Raw genomic sequence first — 22,906 nt, 5'->3', positions numbered from 1 at the left:
TTTTTCCCACCAAATTCATATTTTGTTATGTTTTTTTTTAATTTCTAAATATAATAAACATATTTTGTCTGTCAGGTGTGGGGTTCGAACCCACGCTCCCTCTCGGGAACCAGAGCTTAAATCTGGCGCCTTAGACCGCTCGGCCAACCTGACTGTACATTGCTAGCTGCATGCATTGCCATGATTATAAACACAAAAAAAGTATGTATATAATTTTTTGCCATTCCGAAAAAGTAAAAATTTATTAATTTCTTAGATACTTCTGAGTAGATCAAACCTTTCTTTAATCGAAAATCCAATCCGTTCCCTAAATTTCTTCTCAGCAAATTCTTTCTTCATTTGAATATAAAAAACTTGTTGATCCATACATTTTGCATGTCAGGTGTGGGGTTCGAACCCACGCTCCCTCTCGGGAACCAGAGCTTAAATCTGGCGCCTTAGACCGCTCGGCCAACCTGACGACAATCGCAAAGCTTTCGATAACTTTGTGTGTTCATTTGTGCGATGGGTTCATGTGATCCTCATGAAAACCTTCAATGGGTTCATCATTGTAGCGAGTGTGTGGTAAAGCAGTCATTATTTCATTTTTTTATGATTCATTCAATAAAAATGTTAAAGGGGTTAATGTGGTCATGTATGATACCTACAGCAAACTGCTTATAAATTTGATTGGAATCAAGATTGCAATGAATTTTAGCACACAAATATTTTAATATCAAAAGATATTATTTTTTAATATTTGATTTCATACCGCGAAGAAGTTAGTTTGTTAAAATGTCCAGTTAGTTTGTTAAATGTCTGTTTGCAAAATTTGAAGCTATTCCCGATCGCTGAATAATTCCAAGCCGATTGATAAATGTAACAAAGTTTTAAATATTTCAGAAATGGATTTCAATTTTTTTTTTATAACAATTTAGGTAAACTCTCTGTAATTTTTCTATTTGAGTTAAATTAAATAAAATATTTTCAAGGTTTTCTAAATAGTCTTCTTAATTTATTCAAAAAAAATGTATATATTGTTTGTCAGGTGTGGGGTTCGAACCCACGCTCCCTCTCGGGAACCAGAGCTTAAATCTGGCGCCTTAGACCGCTCGGCCAACCTGACGACAAGCATAACTATTTCCATAACTTTATGTGTTGATTTGAGAAATGGGATTTTACAAAAATATTAAAGAGTTCGTCAAGTTTTATGAGCCTTTTAATATATTTTAAAAGGTAAACCACGTCCCTTGTAAACACTGATATGAAGTAGGTAATCATCAGCTTTTGTATTTTTTTTTTTGTTTACAATCCTATATGGGTCCACGATTTGGTATTTTTATACCCGTCAACTTAAAAAAGAGGGTATATTAACATATACAGGGTGAGATACAAAAAACTGCAACAAAGTCAAACGCCATAATTTTTATGTTTTTTTTAAATTTTATTGAATGAAAGCAGAAAATATCGGAAATACCATCAAATTTTAGAATAAGTTAAGATTTGTTCGAATTGGTCACCTTTGGTACGAATTATGGCCTTCAAACTGCCAATGAAACCGTCACACTCTACCCGAATGTTGCTCTGCGGTATTTTGGCCCATTCCCGGCAAAGCGCTTGCTTGAGGTGATCGATACTTCGGTATTTTCCAAAATACTCCTGATATTGCTTTCCAAAATACTCCAGACACAATAGTGCAACGGATTGGTATCCGGAGATTTTGGTGGTCAATGTGCGCTGGAAATGAAGCGAGGAACCTCATTTTGTAACCATTTTTGGGTGGCACGTGCTGAGTGCGACGGTTCTTAGTCCTGTTGGAATGCCCAAGGTCTGCTACCAAAATGTTGGCGTGCCCAAGACTTTAATACACCCTTTAGAATATTTTCGCAATAATATTCGATATTGATTCTGATGCCACGGTCGATTAATACGAGCGGAGAGCGACCATCGGCTGTTATGGCGGCCCACACCATCACCATGGCCGGCGCTTGAGTTTTGGTGGCCAACCGAAGGTGCACATTTTCAGCTAACCTCTTTGGCAAGTAAACACGATCATTTTGTTTGTTTACAAACTGCTGGACAACGTATGTTTTCCCATCGGAGAAAACCAAATTCGGCAGTTCACCACTTTCGGCCAAGCGAAGCAACTCTTTAGCTCTTTTGAGACTATTTTCCTTCTGTTGCGATGTAAGTTCTTGCACTTTTTGGAATTTCAGTGGCTTTACCCCGAGCTAATTTTTCTATATTTGCCGAATGGAATAATTTCGATCAAGTCGCTTCTTTATTTGTCGAATCATTTCTGCTGATGTTGCTGTTTTCTTCCGTCCACTTCCCTGACGTCGGGCTACGCTACCAGTATCACGGTAACGAGCGATGGTACGAGACACAAAAGATGTATTCACATTTAAATGCTGGAGTGCTCTAACGATAGCCACTTGTGGTTTTCCAGCCAAATATATAGATATCACACTATCACGCTTGAATTCCATCACGAATAACTATTTTTCTGGAAAATTCTCACCAAAATGCTTTTGTACGCTTGTAAACAATATAATGAGCCGTCATTGGAATAATTTTAACAGCTGTCGGACAAGTGGCTTAGAAATGACAGCAGTCTGAAGTTGATTGCAGTTTTTTCATCTGATCCTGTATTTTAGGTATATAATATCTTCGACACTATTATTGACTCCAGTATAGGAGTTATTATGGGAAAAAATTGAACCCTCAAGCGATTCATCAAAGATTCCTTTTCGAGCGTATTTTTTTTCAATGTATTGTTAAAACTTCCATTGAGTGAGTTCTTACCTTAATTATCTTAATAATTTACTATATTGTAGATTAAATTTCACTTGTTTAAAAAGGGCAAAGATCCCTTTAGTGGCTAGCTAGAGGATTAAAAATTTCGACCGAAATAAGCCGCGAATTTTTATCAGTAGGATTGCCAAATACGCTATAGGTATATGATGTAAGGACAAATGGAAGAGGGGAAAATTGCATAGATTGCATAAATGATCGAGATTACTATATCTCGAAATTCGCTGTGATTATTTTTATTTAAGAGATTTAATTTTCGACCGAAATAAGCCGCGAATTTTTATCAGTAGGATTGCCAAATACGCTATAGGTATATGATGTAAGGACAAATGGAAGAGGGGAAAATTGCATGGATTGCATAAATGATCGAGATTACTATATCTCGAAATTCGCTGTGATTATTTTTATTTAAGATTTTTATTTAAGAGATTTAATGTTACAAAATACATGGTAACTTTCTGTAAGGTAGGACGAAAAATTTATTTTATTTATTTCTTTTAGTAAAATTTATTTTTTATGTGATCTATTTAATTTTCACTTGTAAAATACCTATGTATTTTTTAAAATTTTTCAACATTTTTAGTGTTTTCTCATTTTACTTTTCAATTAAGACGTATGATATTTCTTTTCACTCTTTCAAATTTATCGCCACCATTTTTACTATAATTACAAAAACAAAAAATATTATAAAATCCAACAAAATTTGAATGACTCTACTGCTTTGTGTCAGGTGTGGGGTTCGAACCCACGCTCCCTCTCGGGAACCAGAGCTTAAATCTGGCTCCTTAGACCGCTCGGCCAACCTGACTGGCCACTTTTTACGACTACAAATTCCAATGGTTTTTCATTTTTGAAAAATTTAGATTTCGGCATAGATAATCTTATCAAGCCATCTGTGATACATCGAGATTGCTATACTTCGAAATTCGATGTGATTTTTATACCCTCAGCCATATGGTAACAGAGGGTATATATCATTTGATACGGTCAAAACGTGCCTAATCGAAATAACGGGTTTAGACCCTAGGTCTCTTTGGACCAAATCCGTTTCAGAACATTTGGAGTCGATCTAGCGATGTCCGTGCGTCCGTCCGTCTGTCTGGCTGGTGAGCACGATAACTCTCGAAGGGAATATCCGATTTGGTCCCACAAAAGGTTGGAATTTGCAAAAAAATTATTATTTGCACAGAAAGATAAAGGATAATCCGATTTTGCTCCAACTTTGCAAATTCTAATATTTGCATCAGTTCTACGTTAGGTGTAAAAATGGACAATATCGGTTCACTCCTTCAAGTACCTCCCCCACAAATGATCAAAATTATTATAAAAATAACAACTCTCATAAAATGTGATGTAAGAGTCCGATTGTCTTCAAATTTCACACATCCCAATATTTATATTAACCCAAGGTCTGGTGTTAAGATGAGCAATATCGGTCCACTCCTTCTGGTACCTCCCCCACAAAAGGCCGAAATTTTGCAAAAAATATATTTTTTGCACAGAAAGATAATGGATAATCTGATTGTGCTCCAACTTTGCAAATCCTAATATTTGCATCAGTTCTACGTTAGGTGTAAAAATGGACGATATCGGTTCACTCCTTCAAGTACCTCCCCCACAAATGGTCAAAATTTTGAAGAGTTACAACTCTCATAAAATGTGACGTAAGAGTCCGATTGTCTTCAAATGACGGACACCTCAATATTTATATTAACCCAAGCTCTGGTGTTAAGATGGAATATATCCGTCCACTCCTTCTGGTACCTCCGCCACAAATGGTCGAAATTTACAAAAAAATGCAAATTTTTTGCACAGAAAGAGAAACGATGATCCGATTTTGCTCCAACTTTGCAAGTCGTAATATTTGCATCAGTGCTAGGTCTGGTGCGAAAATGGACAACATTGGTTCACTCCTTCAAGTACCTCCCCCAGAAATGGTCAACATTTTAAATAATTACAACTCTCATAAATTGTGATGTAAGAGTCCAATTGTCTTCAAATTTCACACATTCCAATCATTTTATTAGCCCAAGGTCTGGTGTAAAGATGGAGTATATCGGTCCACTTCTTCTGGTACCTCCTCTGGTATATATTTTCTGCACAGAAAGTGAAGCAATAATCTAATTTTGAAAAACATAACGCTCAAAGAAAGCGAAATAAGGATCAAACTCTCCTCAAATTTCACACATACAAGCATTTTTGCTAACACCAGATCTGTTGTGAAGATGTTATATATCTGCGAATACCTGCTGGTACCTCACCCACAAAGGGACACAATTTTCTATATTTTTATCTGTCATAAATTGCGAAAAAACTCAGCGATTCTTCTCAATTGATTTATCCATCTGCTATATTATCATATTTATTTAGGTCCGATAAGAAATAAACAATATTGACCCATTCTTTCAAAACCCACTCCATAGAGGTTGAAGAGGGCTGAGGGTATACATCTGTCGGCAAAACCGACCGACACTTTTTTACTTGTTTTATTCGAATTTTACAAGACAGAAAAGAGATTTAATATTATAACATACTCGGTAACTTTCGGTAAGGTAAATCAAAATTGGGTAAAATTTAATGCCAAAGATAAGATTTTCATTCCAGGGATAAGATTTTTGTTAAATTATTATGTGATCTATTTAATTTTCACCTATATAAAATACATATGCATTTTTAAAAATGTTTCAACATTGTAATAGTTTTCCTCATTTTATCTTACAATTAAGACAAATAATATTTCTTTCCACACTTTCACATTAATCGTCACCATTTTGATACACCCTGTCTTATTATGATTACAAAAACAAAACAAAAAATGTTATAAAAACCTACAAAATTCGAATGACTCTACTGCTTTATGTCAGGTGTGGGGTTCGAACCCACGCTCCCTCTCGGGAACCAGAGCTTAAATCTGGCGCCTTAGACCGCTCGGCCAACCTGACTGCTACCATTGGTTGGTCAAATGAACACAATATAAATTTAGCGACCAACTAATTTTTATTTTATTTTTAGAAACAAATTCTTTAGGGTTTATTTATTTGTATTTATGTTTTACAATTGTTTAATTGGTAAATTGACAATTCTTTACATCGTTGTCAAGTGGTCCGTTGTGACCTCATGGTGAGTGTCAGCGATATGTATCTAATTAGGAAATCTATTTTTAGATACATTCATTGTTTAACTGGTACCAGGGAAAACAAGAATATTTTCTACATTATGGGTCCTATCTACCTACTTATAAAGATAAATTTATGTATCCATGTGTTGCCTGCTAGTAAGATGTGTTCTAAAAATATGTCCTTTTTCTTCTTGTGATGCCAGCATATGCCTAACGCACATATATAAATATCTCGATATAAATACATATGTGATTAATGCTGATGTCAATTGGAATATCCTTTAAAATTATAAGGATGTGTGTGTGCGTGTTTGTATATCTGGAAAGGGAAAAAATATCATATTGAAGCAAAAGAAATGAAAATTACTTGCCTGAGGCGATCTAGCCCTGGCTGTCTAGTAGTGCGTCAAATTTTGGATGGCTGATTGTCGTGCTCATATTTTGACAATGTTTTAAAAATGAATTGTAGGAAGAAGCGAAAAATGAACGTGACCTATTATTTGATACCCTACTCCACAATTTATATTCAACAGTATTTCCCTTAAAAATGTACGTACGTAGGAGAATTCGAGGTAGCAATATACTTGCCGAAAATATGTATGGAAAGTATATCCAAACCTCAACCGATTTCAATATAATATTGAAATCCGTTTGTGCTGAATTCCGTAACTCATTTCGATTTTCATTGGAATCAGACATACATATCGCGTTTTTTGTATCAGATATGTGAAATCGGCGAAAATATATATGGGAGCTATACCCAAATCAAAAATCGGTGTTTTCTCATGGCAACCACCTGACCCAAACCCCATAGAAAATCTTTGGAGTATCGTAGACAAGAAGATAAAGCGAGATTCGGAAACAAATAAACACAACATTTTCCAAAAAATCAGGGTGCCTGGGAAAGCCCAGCCCAATAATCAAATTGAGCGTGTTATAGATTCAATGCTTCGTAGGTGTGCAGCTTCCATCAAAAATAATGGTTATGCTATCTAACTACTAGCCAAAATATAATTATTTTAAAATAAAAAAACAAAAAGATGCTATAGTTTTGACCAAGCAAAAATTGGGTTATTTTAGCTTTCCATATATTATTTTTCAATACAAAATTATTTTTGTATTTTTATTTTTAGTTTTTTTTAAAGGTGGATAAAGTACCTCATTTAAAACTGGAAAAATAATTACGATTTGTTTATTTTTGTAAAAGTTACAGGGCATTTATTACCTTTACGATTTTAGTTGCTTTAGGTTCGGCCACCAGTGTATATTCATGATCAGCATAAAATTCTAAGTCGATTTAACGATGTCCATTTGTCTGTCTCTTGAACTCACGTAGAGCTTCAAAATTTGGCATGACAATTTGTATTGTATGGTATTGAAAATGAGATATATTGCGACCAGTATATAATTCCTTCTTTTATGAAATTTACAATTCAAAATTGTAAGTAAAATTGAAAAAATCGCATGCGATGAAAAATATAAAAAAATTAATATAAAACATTCACTTTTTTATAGTCATATTTTCAAGGTATTTTTTAGATTTTATTCATTTCTGCCAAGATACGAATTGATGATTGAATTAATGAGAATTGTGAAAATTAGTCCAGCAGTTCTTGACTTATAAGCAGAAAAACTAAGATCTATTTATTTTACATATACAGGGTGAGATAAAAAACTGCAACAATGTCAAATGCCATAATTTTTACATTTTTTTAAATTTTATTAAATGAAAGCAAAAACTGTCAGAAATAGCATAAAATTTTAGAATAAGTTTAGATTTGTTCGAATTGGTCACCTTTGGGACGAATTATGGCCTTCAAAGTGCCAATGAAACCTTTACACGCCGCCAGAATATTGCTCTGCGGTATTTTGGCCCATTCCTGACGAAGCGGTTGATTGAGTTGATCGATACTTCGATATTTTTTAGTTCCAACCTTGCTTTACAAAATACTCCAGATACAAAAGTCCAACGGATTGGTATCCGGAGATTTTGGTGGTCATTGTGCGCTGGAAATGAAGCGAGGAAACTCATTTTGTAACCATTCTTGTGTGGCGCATGCTGAGTGCGATGGTGCTGAGACCTGTTGGAATGTCCAAGGTCTGCGGCCAAGGCTTTAATACAACCTCCAGAACATTTTCGAGATAATATTCGGTATTTATTTTGATGCCACGATCGATTAATTCGATCGGAAAGCGACCATCGGCTGTTATGGCGACCATCACCATGGCCGGCTCGTGAGTTCTGGGGGCCAACCGAAGGTACACATTTTCAGCTGACCTCTTTGGCAAGTAAACACGATCATTTTGTTTGTTTACAAACTGTTGGACAACGAAGGTTTTCTCATCGAAGAAAACCACTTTCGGCCAAGTGGAGCAACTCTTTGGCTCTTTTCAGTCTACTTCTTTCTGTTGCGGTGTAAGTTCTTGCACTTTTTGGAATTTCAATGGCTTTATCCCGAGCTCATTTTTCAATATTTGCCGAATGGAATATTGCGACATGTTCTCTCATTTTTCGGCCACTGCGACGCGGGTTTCGATTAAATCGCTTCTTTACTTTTCGAACCATTTCTGCTGGTGTTTCTGTTTTCTTCCGTCCACTTGCTTGACGTCGGGCTACGCTACCAGTATCACGGTAACGAGCGATGGTAAGAGACACATAAGATTTATTCACATTTAAATGCTAGAGTGCTCTAACGATAGCCACTTGCGGTTTTTCACCCAAATATAAAGAAATCTCACTATCACGCTTGAATTCCATCACGAATAACGTTTTTTCTGGAAAATTCTCACCAAAATGCTTTTGTACGCTTGTAAACAATATAATGAACAATATAATGTCGGACCAACGGCTTAGAAATGACAGCAGTCGGAAGCTGGGTGCAGTTTTTTCATCTCACCCTGTAATTTGCTTTGTTGGTGCAGATTGATAACTGTTGCGGTTTGAGCAAAAATAACAGCCGAAAATAATATTTTGCACAAGACCTTAAAATTTCGAAAAGTCGATATTTGGGTGTATCGAATTCCCCAATTTCATTCTGCTATTGCCAACAATTAGTGTTCGGTAACATTAAACATAAATTCGTTCTTTATTGCTTCGTAGTGAGAGTTTGGTAAGTAATTTCTTCCCATAACTTTCTAGTTTATGTTAAAGAGTTATCAGACTGCTAAATGTGAACTTTTGCTGGCCATTGGTACCACAGTGCAGTGCATCAAAACAAAATCAGTCTAAGTCTTGAAATAGTTTCTTCTTTCTATTCAACTACAACAGCAATTTCGAAGATCTTGATAACCTTTAGCAAACAATGTTTGTTTTAAATCGACAAATTATAAAATTTGGCAAATTTAAATTTAAAAATCTTACACAGAACAGTTTATACCATTCGAGCAATAATAACGCGGAGAGTAATTTGAAAATGAGGAAGTATTTTAAATACGGATTTATAAGAGGAATTTTATTTCTACTCTTTCTGGAACTGGGCAGATCCGCGGAATTGCCCACTGTGACCAAGGCAAGAAATATTTTAAAATTTATGAATGCAGCTGCTGATCCGTGTAAAAATTTCTATGAATTTTCGTGCGGTAATTTTCCACGTATCTATCCGGCCACTTTAAGTCATCAGGCGGAGACAAGTGTTTTGGGAAACCTGCAGGCTGACTTGGAACATATTATGTTCTCCATGCTGAACAGTCCGAATGTAACATTGGATACTGTGAGCGAACGAAAAGTGAAAGATTTTTATAATTCATGCCTGGATATCAGCCAATCGGGATGGTCGTATGTTACCAAGTTGAAAGAGATCATTGCAGAATTTGGACAAATGCCGGTGCTAGATGAAAATTGGTCCGAAACGGATTTTGATTGGCTGAAAACTGTGGCAGAGATTTCCCAAAAGTATGATTTGCAAATAATTGTTGGCAGATATGTACGCAAAGATTTCTACGATAGAAGACAACGGAACACAGTGTATTTTGATTTACCCTCATTTGGTTTGGCAAAGCCCGAAATGTATTTGATTCCTGCTTATAAGGTAATGCTGGAAGAATATCGATCGGCAATGATTCAACATTTGAGAAATTATTTGGGAGTGGAAGAAATACTCTCCGAAATGGTGGCCCAAGAGATTTTGGGTTTTGAGGTGGCTTTGGCTATGGCCACCACAAATGACACCAGTGCTCTCTCTCAGCCTTATGAATATGTGGACTATTTGAAAAGAGAATATCCCGAAGAATTGGATTTGTTGAAATATTTGCAAGTTACACTGGATGACACCCTGCCCAAGGGGAAAATTTTCGATATGTGTCCCATTTACCATAAAAATCTAATCAAACTTATGAAACGTACCCCCAAGAAAATTGTGGCAAATTATATTTTCTATTCATTGTTGAGGAATTTTATGCTGACACCCTTTCCAAACTCCCACGAAGCCTTGCAGAGGGGTTGTGTTGGTCTAACACGAAGACATTTCAGCTCGATTGTCGACAATATGGTCTATCATCGCACCAATGTCAAGGATGCCGAACAGGCTGTCATAAACATGGTCTACGATTTGCGTACCGTAATGGAATTTTCTTTGCGCCAAAACGATCGGTTATCGGAAAAACTACAAAAACGTATCAAGCAAAAACTAAAAGCCCTGAAGGTGAAAATAAAATCTCACGAAAATAGTGATGTTTTCCAAAAATCGATTCCAAAAATCGATGTATATGACATTTGTGGTAATTTGAAATCGATATTTATTTTGAAATCCATGGAAATCAAAGAAAATTTAAATTCCACTACCCCAACAAGCTACCTCGATTCTGTATCCCCAAGTCTCTTGCCGAGATACATTAAAGAAGAAAACACACTATTGGTGCCGGTGGGCTTCTTACAGCCCCTCTTTTTCTGGCATTCTACATATCCCGTTTCCATAAAATTAAGTCAACTGGGATTTTTCCTGGCCCACGAAATGCTACATGCCATAGACGAGGAAGGCATCTTCTATGACCCCGATGGCCAATATAGTTATTGGAACAATGGAAAACTTCCCGATACCTTGATCATGCGCCGTAACTGTTATTCACAACACCAACAAACTAGTAGTTACATTTATGCAGGAACTAAATTACCCGAATTACAGCCAGAATTGGAAAACATTGTTGATGCTGAAGGTCTACGTTGGGCCTACAAGACCTTTGCAACATGGTACAACAGTCCATTGTTAGTTGGCTTGAATATATCCAGCGAAGCTTTGCCCAATTTGCAATACCAAAATCACCAATTGTTTTTCATTAGTTTTGCCCAACTATGGTGTAATGATGTTAATCACGCGGTCACAGGTCTGCCATTTGTGCCCAATGGAGAATACGTATCGGGAAGCTTAAAAGTGATGTCCATTCTATCGAATGTCAAGGAATTCTATGAGACATTTCATTGTGAGAGGCCTAAGAGAACATTTGAGTGCGAGGTGTATTAAGTAAAAATTAATAAAATATTAATAATATTAAGTAAAAATTAATAAAAAATGTATAATTAATTAAAATGTGTCTATCTGTATTAATAAAATAATAAAGTAATTGACATACTGACTTAACGATTCATCAACGTCAAGACGAAGCAAGCTCTTTTGAGTCTATTTATACCCTACACCACAATGTGGTCAGGGTATTATGTCTTTGTGCATTTGTTTGTAACAGGCAGAAGGAAACGAGATATACCCATAGTTCCTTTTGATGATCTGCATAGAATCAAATTCTGAGTCGATTTATGCATGTCCGTCCGTCTGTCCATGTATTTTTGTAAACAAAGCACAGTTCGCATTTATTGCCCTATCCAAATGAAATTTTGCACAAATCGTTTGTTTGGCCCAAGGACAAACCCTATTGAAATTGGAGATAATCGGTCAAAATTTAGATATAGCTCCCATATATATCTTCGTCCGATTTGCGTTTTATTGTGCACCAAACGTGCAATATCAGCCCGAATTGTATGGAATTTTGCATATACACCCAAATTAGGCCTGAAAATATGTATGCCAAATTTGATCGAAATCGGTTCAGATATGGCCATAGCTCCCATATATTATTCATCCGATTTGTTATTTTTGTCCACCGCCGCCGTAATATGCACTCTGCAACAACAATATTTGGGGAAATATATTAAATACAGCTGAGAAATACATTTGCTAAATTTTATCGAGATCGGTTCAGATTTGGATATAGCTCCCATATATAACTTCGTCCGATTTACCCTTTATTGTGCACCAAACGTCTAATATTTGTCCAAATGGGATGGAATTTGGCGCTTACGACCGAATTGAGTCTAGATTCTAGTATGTCAAATTTGGTGAAGATCGGTTCAGATATAGCTATAGCTTATATATATTATTCATCCGATATGTAATATTTGTTACCCACAACCGTAATATTCACTCCGTAACAACGATATTCAGGGAAATATATCAAATACAGCTCAGAAATATCTTTGCCAAATTTTATCGAGATTGGTTCAGATTTGGATATAGCTCCCATATATATCTTTATCCGATTTCAAATTAATTGTGCACCAAATGGGCTATACAATTCCGAATTTAAAAGATGTTTAGTCCTTTGAACTTTAAATTATAATTATAATCATAGCGTGTATGATTGAATTCTCCAATAAAAACTTTTAATTGTTATGCGGAGCTCTACTAAATTAGCAAAGTGGTGTAGGGTATCATAAAGTCGGCCCAGCCAGACTTTACGACTATCTTTACTGGTTTCTTTCTGTTGCGGTCTATGCTCTTGCACTTTTTGGAATTTCAATGGCTTTACCCCGATCTAATTTTTCAATATTTGCCGAATGGAATATTGCGATATGTTCAGCTCACGAGCAATTTTTCGGCCACAGCGACGCGGGTTTCGATCAAGTCGCTTCTTTACTTTTCGAAGTATTTCTGCTGATGTGTGCTGTTTTCTTCCGTCCACTTCGTCGACGTCGGGCTACGCTACCAGTATCGCGGTAACATTATACCCCATCTTCGAACTTGACCTGTCTGCAGACAAAAGACAGATCTGTGCAAAATTTTAACTTCCTAACTTTATTCATTTTAACTATAACGTGATTGCAACAGACGGACAGGGCTAAATCGTATTAGAATTTTATACTGATCAAGAATATATATACTTTGTTGGGTCTAAAATTATTATTTCGATGAGTTACAAATGGAATGACGAACCCTCTATACTATGTATGGTGTAGGGTATAAAAATTAAAATATTAAGTTTAGTAAAAACTGAAAGATAGGGCTGCAGTTTTGAAAAAAATATTTTAGTCAAATTCAAATGTAAACAAGTAAGCAAAGGCTATAGTCGTGCGGGGCCGACTATGTTATACCCTACAACACTACAATATCTTAGAAGCCCACTTATGTCCAAATCCATATTGGAAATTAGGATTTTGACTAGGGACATTTGCCCAATATTTATGCGCTCCATCGGGCTGTTAGTTGTTGTGGTCCATTTTACAGCTAAATATAATCTAATGGTCATCCAAAATGCTAGAATTCTTCCCTGTCCTTAACTTTCTTCACAGGCGTGTCGATTGACTTCAATTGTGTGATCGGGAAAATATTTCTGTTTTTGGTTAATTTGAACCCCTAAATATTTTGCAATCATCTCCAAAAGCAAGAAGCCCCTCTGTATCTCCAAATTTAGACTCATCTATATGATTTGCTTGTCTACGATATTTGGCTATATTCGTCAACGAAATCAGCATAAAAAAGCCAGAAGTTCGCCTTTTGTGTATTTCGGATAACGCCTGTAAGTAATGCTGGTATTTTTTCACACAAAATTAGTGGTCCATTCTACCCGCTGTTCTAAACTCTAACTTTATGCGAGATTTCGTATCCTTTGGTTTCTATTTGTGACCTTTATAACGGCTGCAAAATCAGGACAATTTTTAGTTGTTGGTCCATTTCAACCCCTAATATATTGCGGACATCTTTGAAAACAATAGGCCTAGCCCTTCTGAGCCCAACCCTACCCTTGTGAAAATTTTCGTGAGGATCGGACGATATTTGCAATACTTATATAATATCCCCAACCTGTGTTGTAAGGTGAAAAAATATTACAAAATATTATAAGTTAAAATGAAAAAATCGCATGCGATAAAAAATAAAAAAAAATGTCACAAATAACTACAAAATCTATATTAACATCATTATTGGCATATTTTTCTGCGTTTTTTTAGATTTCATACTTTTATGTCAAGAGGGCATTCTGCATTGACAAAATTTGTCAAAATCGCTCCAGCCATTCTGGAGATATAAGCATTCTAACTAACATCCCCTTCCTTTGTATATTCAGATTTTATATATTTCGCTATATATAACCGATATATTTACTATCGGGATCTACGTAACGGTCAGAATTGACTTGTTCGTCTATTTGTGATTTCGCCGGGATTAAAAATATTCGCGGTTTAATGGAAGATTTGACTTTTATTTAACACAAATGTTATGGTTATGGACCATCAAAATTGGAAGGCTTCTGCCCAGCCATAAGATCTAGCCCCATGCTAACTTCCGCTTTGATTGGTCGATAATTGCGACCTGTAGAGCAACTGCAAAATTAGGAATTTTTCAGTTTTTGGTCCATTTCCACCCCTAAATATTATGCAATCATCTCCAAAAGAAATAGGGTTCTATTCTGATCTTAACCCCACCTCCATTTTCAATTTCGTGAAGATCGGGCCATAATTGTGACCTGTAGAGTGATTACAAATTAACATGGACAGACTGACGGACATACATAGCTAGATCGACTCAGTTCGGCGAGATAGGAAGGTCCATATATACTTTCCTATGGCCCAATCAAAAATAATATAATACCCCCAACACATAGTGTTGTAGGGTATAATGAGGTGGAAGTTATAATGAATGTCCTACCTTGTCATAATAATATTTCCCCCGAAAGATAGCTACGAGTGTCACGTTTAAGGCTATGTAATACTTCCAATAACCAAAAAAAATACCCAATTTTTACTTACATAATTCCCCCCCCCACGATTCTACACTTACACTTTTATAGATAGTTATCCCTCCCTCATCAAGAAATAAAATAGAATTCCCACACCACCCTTTTTTACTTATGCCATTCGACATCCATCCCCCACATTGGTGGCGAGAATAGTTCACATTATAAACTAATCACAAAAACATGTGGACGGACGTTTCAGATGCATAAATGTTGTATTCCTATATTTGTAAATTTACTTCCTCTCTTCCTGTTTTCACTCCCGGTTTCCCAGATGCCACTGGTTGTTGTTGCTATTGCATTTGAATTTCAATGACCTCGAAATGATGAAAATGTTGTGTTGTCGCCACCGCCACTCATTTCGATACGATTTCGTACCCTTCATCGAACATTTCTCTCACGTACACAAATGGTGTGGAATTGTTTCGGTTGATGATCATCGATTCCAGATGAGATGTGTAATGCAGTTTCCATGTACATAAGTGTTGGTGAGTCGGTGTGTGTGTTTTTTTTCAATTCAATTGTGGGTGGTTGGTTTGACTGGTGAAAGTGAATTTTGGGCGGGGGGGATGAGAGGTAGGTAGGTGTAAATATATCTCACAAATCTTAACTGATTATTGTTTACAATAGATATAATGTTTGAGAGAAGCAAAAAATGCATGGAGAAAATTTAGGTTTCTAGAGTAACACATCACATATTGCGTCGCATCTAAACGAATGACCGAATGACACAGCTAGGCAGGCACAGCTATCCAGCCAGCCTCTGTTGTTCCTATTGTCTGTAGCGGCAGCAGTGGTTTTAATAACAGAGTATTGTGGTTGTCGCTTCTATTTTCTACCCTTATAAAAAGTGTCGCACCAACACACACGAAATCCATGTGGAAACGTTTAATTCCAATTTAAAGTGTAACCTCCATGGAGCATGCGCTCAAATTTGTTGAAAATTAATTCACATCAAAAGCTTTATTCTCTCTTTCGTATTCTCTCTTTTCGAGTTGTTATAATTGAAGCGGGTTGCCACATGTTATGTAGAATGTATACATAGGTTCCTCGAGATATTTTGGAATTATGTTGACAGCAATACACAAACATTGATCACAGTCTTCTTATCGTTAAAAAACTTAATGAACAAAATTTTAACATAATTTTCCTTTTTTCATTTCAGGTATGTACAAACAATGTTTTATTTTTGACCAAAGTGAGTTCTCATTGAAAAATTGCAAACTTGTCGACATTTGGGAAAACTACAGCTTTCTACAACTAATGAATATTGAAAATAAGATAAAAGTAAAAGTTTTGCATTTCGGCAAGAAAATTGCGAACCATAGTCTACGAACAGAACTCCATGAATGCGAGTTTAGATCGAAAATGGAAAATATTTTCTACATGTAGCACAAAATATCTTTAATTTTCGATTGCAGAACAAATAACAAATTTTGTTTTAGACGAAGGTAGGTTTGTTGTTAAACAATATTTTTTTTCCCCCAAAAATGCATTGGAATGTCCATCAACGAAAATCCGGAATAGTATTATATTTAAGTCCCAAACGTTTTATGTTAGAAAGGTTAGAGAGTTTTTCTAGAGCAGAACAGAAACTCCGAATGACTTTTCACAGAAGACGAGAAGGGCTTATCCACGTAAGACCGAAAGTTATACTCACAATAGACCAAAAGATCCATTCACAAATACCAAAAACATTTCTAATAGAATACCAAAAGAAAACCTGAAAGTTTGGTCTCAGAAGACCAAAAAACCTTCTATGATGAGGGCAAAAGTTCTCCTTATAGAAGGCAAGGAGATCTTTCCAATGAAGCCCAGAAGGTCTTCTTAAAGAAAACCAGAAGGCCTTCTCATAGAAGGTCTTTTCCGAGAAGACCAGGAGGTCTCTCATAGCAGACCAGAAGGTCTTCTCATAGAATCTGGTGACAAGAAAGTCTTCTAATAAAAGACCAGAAGGTCTTCTCATAGAAGACAAGGAGATATTTCCAATGAAGACCAGAAGGTCTTATCATAGAAGACCAAAAAGCCTTCTCATAGAAAACTAAAAGGTTTTCTCGTAGAAGTCCGGAAGATATTCGCATGGAAGACCAGAAGGTCTTCTCTTGAAAGACCAGAAGGTCTTTTCCTAGAAGAGCAGAAGGTCTTCCCATAGAAGACCAGGAGGTGTTATCAAGAAGACCAGGACGTCTTATCATAGAAGACCAAAAATTCTTCACATAGAGAACTAAAAGGTTTTCTCATAGAAGACCAGAAGGCCTTCTTATAGAAGAGCAGAAGGTCTTTTCCTAGAAGAGCAGAAGGTCTTCTCTTAGAAGACCAGGAGGTATTCTCAGAGAAGACCAAAAAGTCTTCTATAGACGTCCACAAGTCTTCTCATAGAAAACCAAAAGGTCTTCTCATAGAAGATCAGGAGGTATTTTCATTGAAGACCAGGAGGACTTTTCATTGAAAACCAGGAAGTCTTCTCACAAAAGGCCAAAAAGTCTTCACATAGACGCCTAAAAAGTCTTCTCTTAGAAATCCAAACGGTCTTCTCATAGAAAACTAAAAGGTCTTCTCATAGAAGACCAAAAAGTCTTCTCATTTAAGACCAGAAAGGTCTTCTCATTGAACACCAGAACGTATTCTCATAGTAGACCAGCCTTCTAGTCTTCTCACAGAAGATCAAAAGGTCTTCTCATAACAGGAAAACCAAAAGTCTTATTATAGAAGATCGCAAGATTTTCTCTCAAAAAGAGCAATATGCATTTTCTCACAAAGATCAGAGGGTCTCCTCATTAAAGACCACAAGGTATTCTCATGGAAGACTACAAGGTATTCTCATTGAAGAACAAAACGTATTATCGTAGGAGACCTCATGAACTTCTCATGGAAGACTACAAGAGCTTCTCAAGGAAGGCCTACTCACTGAAGGCTGGGAGGACTTTTCACAAAATATCATAAGGCCTCCTCATAGAAGACCACACTTCTCCTTACAGAAAACCATAAGGCCTTCTCACAGAAGAACATAATGTCTCCTCATAGAAGAACATAATGATGGCCTTTCCATTGAAGTCCGTAAGAAGGTTCTTATCCTAAAAAATCAGAAGGATGGTTTTTCTCAGACCAGAAGGATTATTTTCTCATAGAAGACCCAAATAAGGTTCATCTCATAGGAGACCAAAAGAAGGGTCTTTTGATAGAAAACCGGGAGGATGATTTTCTCACAGAAGACCAGATGATCTTCTTGCAGAAACCAGAAATTCAACTCATAGACGACAATAGAAGACAATAATATATTCTCTTATAGAAAACTAAAAGATTTTCTATAAGAAGACCATAATATATTCTCTTATAGAAAACCAAAAGGTCTTCTCAAAGAAAACCAAAAGATCTTCAAAGAGAAACCCAAAAGGTCTTCTCAAAGAACACCAAACACGTCTTCTCATGGACTACAGGGAAGGCCTAAAGGTCGTTTTTTACGGAAGACTAGAAGGCCTACTCTCAAAAAGACCTGTAGGTACCCTCATAAAGGCTTTCTCAAAAAAATGTTAAATTTCAAATTTGAAACGATTCCGGTGAATAAAGTCGCTAAAATCATCAAAATAACGAATATTGGCAGGTACCGTTATATGGGGGCTATACGAAGACTTGGACCTGCACAGACCATTTTGTGTCTTAGGCTGTAGTATTCATTTTGAACTTCAAATTCCATATTTGACACAATTCCGATGAATAATGTCGCTGAAATCACCAAATAACGAATATCGGTAAGTACGGTTATATGGGGGCTATACCAAATCGTGGACCTACATGGCCCATTGTCAATACCAAAAATCCTGCAGATATAATATACGTTTGAGTAAAATTTTATCATCTACTTCATTTCGTTCGGAAGCTAGAGTGATTTCAGACGGACGGACAGCGCTAAATCGACATAGAATTTTATGCTGATCAAGAATATATACATATATACTTTGTGGGGTCTAAATGTATATTTCGATGTGTTACAAACGGAATGACAAACTTAATATACCCTACATACTATGGTGGAGGGTATAAAAAAACATTGAAAATCTGAAAATCTGGCATCTTTGGTAGAATTCTCGTATACGATCTTAAAATCATTCTCATCTCACAACTCTCCAGCATTGGATTATGAAACTACCCCAATAAAAAAATGAATCCTTCAGATGGGAGAACACAACTTTTAAATACTCACGGTGGTGGCTGTGCCGCTGTTCGACTGGAGAACGTGAGTGCATCTTGGTACTTGCCCAATACACGACCAGACAGTGCAATACGTGACGTTCGACTGGCAACAACTAAATTGAGAACAATTCCATTTGTCGTCGGTTAGAAACATTTCATGTCGAAGAATCATCAACAGCACCGGATGAAAACAATTGAACAATGTTTTGATGAAAATAATTTCCATGTGAAATTCAATTGGTGATGAAGTGACACCCTGTGTCTGTTTAGTGTGAGAGAAAAATCGCAGAGAGAGCGGTGAATGTGTGTTGTTGTTGTGAGAAAGCATTGTGGATAATGTCGGTTACTGGGTGAAACGAAAAGGAAATAACAACAAACAATTTTTGGCAAAAAATTGTAGAGAGGGATATACGTATATATATATATCTCTGTGTATGAATGTAGGTAGGAATATAAAAAATAAAGCACACGCCAAGGAAAACACCCAGTAACACAGTTACCAAGTCGCTGCATGAGCGAGTGCGTTTTAATGTTAGTGTTCATTGAGTGTGTGTGCGTGTGTGTGTGAGTGCAATTATTATCCTGTCTTCCTTGTTGTGGCACTACTATCCTTCAACTTTTAATGAGCCAGGAGTGAATTTGTGTTAAGTCCTCCCGTTTGTGATTGTTTTGAGAAGTGGCTTGACGTGTGGCGACGTGTGTTTTGAAAATAAATTTATCCAAAAAAGTTTGAAATTTATGTTGTTGTTACCTGAAAGTATGAAATAACCACCATAATGTGGGTCAAACCACAACAATAGCTGGAGTACGTGTGCGTTTTTGTGATGAAACACATTGTTAAACAAATAAATTAAAAAACAATAATCGCAATAAATACTAAAAATAAATAAAAGGAAATTTGCAACAACGTGTAAACTTTGTGTGTCTGGCTAGTTGCTCTCATTTTCATACGATTTTGGAGAATATGGTGCAATTGTGAAACACAGTGTGAAGTAACAACAACAACAATAATAACAAAATTTGCAATACACAACCACAACAACATATGTTTATTGTAGCATATTTTGTTGAAAATTGCATCAACAAAACGCAATATTTGGTCCCCTTACCCCAATCGTTTTTTTTTTCGTTGTGCTCCCTGCTCCCCATCAAATTTTGTTATTATTATGGCTACTGCTAGCAATTATTGTAGTTGTTGTGATTGTCGATGTTCGTTTTGCAAACATATGGATTGTTTGAAAATTGCGGTTGGGGGTCAATCCAATGACCCATTGCACCCAATTGACGTTTAATGGGTGTTGTTTGGAAGGGATTTGCTTTCAGATTTTTTAATTTTTTTTTTTGGCTGTGATAGAAAAAATAAATTTGGAAATTCGGTTTTCAGAATATTCGAGAATGTAGTTCTATTTGTGAGACTGTGTGAGCAAATATATTTCCATGTACTCAAAGGGATTCCATAAATTGTTTATGATTTTATTCAAAAGGATTCATCTTTGTGTACGTTTGTATATGTGTAGAATTTATATGAAAGGGTGTGCCTGTCCTTAAACAAGCCAACATCACTTGTCAGGTTCATTTCAATGCGTGTAGACATTTCATCTCAGCTGTAAATAGTACGCTGGAAATGTACGTCACGATATTGACGACTTATTTTCAATAATAGAGGAGTTAAACATGTAAGAAGACCAAATAAAGATTATAACCCAATATGTAACCCAACGACGGTCAAACATGGGGGTAATTACGGTTAAATTTTACAGATAGAGGAGTTCAACATGTTAGAAGACCTACAAATACAGATTATAACCCGAAATGTACACTAACGACGGTCAAAAATGGGGCTGATTATGAAATAACAGTTTTAGAAGCCAGGTCTCTTTGGACCAAATCCGTTTCAGGACATTTGGAATCGATCTACCGATGTCCGTCCTTTCGCTTCTCTGGCTGGAGCGCACGATAACTCTCGAAGGCAGTATCCGATTTGATCCAAACTTGGTACATAATAATATTATCAAACGTAGATCGAGTCCACTCCTTCTGGTAACTCCACCACAAAAGGTCGAACTTTTCAACAAAAAAAAATATTATACTTACAGGAAGAGAAAGGATAATCCGATTTTGCTCCAACATTGCAAAGCCTCATATTTGCATCAGTGCTACGTCTGGTGCGAAAATGGACAATATCGGTCCACTCCATATAGTACCTTCCTTATATAAGAGAGTGATGTAAGAGTCCGATTATCTTCAAATTACACACATCATGATATTTTCATAAACCCAAGTTCTGGTGTAAAGATGGAATATATCGGTCTACTGCTTCTGGTACCTTCTCCGCAAACGGTCAACATTCTGAATATTTATGAAGCTCATAAGACGCGAAATTAACATCCGATTCCATTCAGACTTGACACATCTCAATATTTCTATCAACACCAGATCTGTTATAGAGATGGTAGAGATCGGACCATTTTTTCTGGAACCTCTCCCACAAAGGTTCAAAGTTTCGAAACAACCAAAACGATCATAAAATTCAAAATAGGAATCCTGTTCTCTTCAAAATTCACACATGCCATTATTTGTACTAACACAAGATCTTCTATGAAATAGGATATATCGGCCCACTCCTTCTTCCACTTCCTCCACGTAGGGTTCAAAATTTTGAAAAACAAAACGTTCATAAAGCGCGAAAGAAGCATTCAACTCTCTTCAAATTTCACCCATCCAAACATTTTTGCTAACGCAAAATCTGTTGTGGAGATGATACGTATTTGCCATCCTGTTCTAGTACCTCAACCACAAAGGGTCGCAATTTCCAATACTTGCAGGGTGAGATAAAAAAACTGCAACAAAGTCAAACGCCATAATGTTTACATTTTTTTTAATTTTATTGGATGAAAACAAAAAATGTCGGAAATAGTATCAATTGTCAGAATAAGTTTAGATTTGTTCGAATTGGTCACCTTTGTCATGAATTATGGCCTTCAAACGGGCAATGAAACCGTCAAACGCTGCCCGAATGTTGCTCTGCGGTATTTTAGCCCATTCCTGACGAGCGGAGAGCGACCACCATGGCCGGCGCTTTGGTTCTGGTGGCCAACCGAAGGTGCACATTTTCAGCTGACCTCTTTGGCAAGTAAACACGATAATTTTGTTTGCTTCGGAACTGCTGGACAACAAATGTTTTCTCATCGGAGAAAATTGGAATTAAAAATTGGATGTGGGTCCATTGTGCAATGGTTTCACTAATATCATCTTCGTTTAATTTCAAAATTTTGAAGACTTTTTGGTGTAAAAGGTATATGTACATTGTCCTTAATTTTCATACCCTTCACCATAGTATGGAGGTTATATTAAATTTGTCATTCCGTTTGTAACACCTCGAAATATACTTTTTAGACCCCAAAAAGTATGTATACTCTTGATCAGTATAAAATTCTATGTCCATCCGTCTGTGGAAATCACTCTAGCTTCCGATCGAAATGAAATAAGTTGATAAAATTTTACCCAAATGTGTATTATGTCTGCAGGACTTTTGGTATTGAAAATGGGTGATGTATTTTTTGGTATAGCCCCCCATATAATGGTACCTCCCTTTTTCGGTTTTTTGCGATTTAAGCGACATTACTCACTGGAAATGTTTCAAATTTGGTATTTCAAGTTCGTAATGGGTACTACCGCATATGACAGAAAATTGTCTGTGCAGGTGCACGTTTTCGTATAGCCCCCATATAACGGCACCTCCCTATTTTCGGTGTTTTGTAAATTTTAGCGACATTATTAACCGGAAATGTTTCAAATTTGGTGTTT

General features: G+C 36.3%; 1 protein-coding gene and 5 non-coding genes across 6 annotated transcripts; 1 reads left to right on the top strand and 5 right to left on the bottom strand.

Moving 5' to 3' along the window:
* Nucleotides 1-69: 69 nt before the first annotated feature.
* Nucleotides 70-153, bottom strand: TRNAL-UAA (transfer RNA leucine (anticodon UAA)). Its single transcript has one exon. It is a non-coding gene; the product is annotated as a tRNA-Leu (tRNA).
* Nucleotides 154-376: 223 nt separating this feature from the next.
* Nucleotides 377-460, bottom strand: TRNAL-UAA (transfer RNA leucine (anticodon UAA)). The gene has a single exon. It is a non-coding gene; the product is annotated as a tRNA-Leu (tRNA).
* Nucleotides 461-1,021: 561 nt separating this feature from the next.
* TRNAL-UAA (transfer RNA leucine (anticodon UAA)) lies at nt 1,022-1,105 on the bottom strand. The gene has a single exon. It is a non-coding gene; the product is annotated as a tRNA-Leu (tRNA).
* A 2,412-nt stretch (nt 1,106-3,517) lies between these two features.
* On the bottom strand, nt 3,518-3,601 carry TRNAL-UAA (transfer RNA leucine (anticodon UAA)). The gene has a single exon. It is a non-coding gene; the product is annotated as a tRNA-Leu (tRNA).
* A 2,050-nt stretch (nt 3,602-5,651) lies between these two features.
* On the bottom strand, nt 5,652-5,735 carry TRNAL-UAA (transfer RNA leucine (anticodon UAA)). Its single transcript has one exon. It is a non-coding gene; the product is annotated as a tRNA-Leu (tRNA).
* A 3,706-nt stretch (nt 5,736-9,441) lies between these two features.
* LOC131803951 (neprilysin-1-like) lies at nt 9,442-11,367 on the top strand. Its single transcript, XM_059126161.1, has one exon. The coding sequence runs from the start codon at nt 9,442-9,444 to the stop codon at nt 11,365-11,367; it is 1,926 nt and encodes a 641-aa protein (XP_058982144.1).
* The last annotated feature ends 11,539 nt before the right edge of the window (nt 11,368-22,906 follow it).

Source organism: Musca domestica, unplaced genomic scaffold (genome assembly GCF_030504385.1).
Source record: "Musca domestica strain aabys unplaced genomic scaffold, Musca_domestica.polishedcontigs.V.1.1 1, whole genome shotgun sequence".
In the NCBI taxonomy this organism is placed as follows: domain Eukaryota; kingdom Metazoa; phylum Arthropoda; class Insecta; order Diptera; family Muscidae; genus Musca; species Musca domestica.
The sequence above is the reverse complement of the archived record's forward strand: the minus strand, read 5'-3'. Positions and strand labels throughout refer to the sequence as shown.

Excerpts from the sequence above, each read along its gene's own strand:
- LOC131803951 (XM_059126161.1), top strand. The coding sequence starts at position 9,442 with ATGAATGCAGCTGCTGATCCGTGTAAAAATTTCTATGAATTTTCGTGC.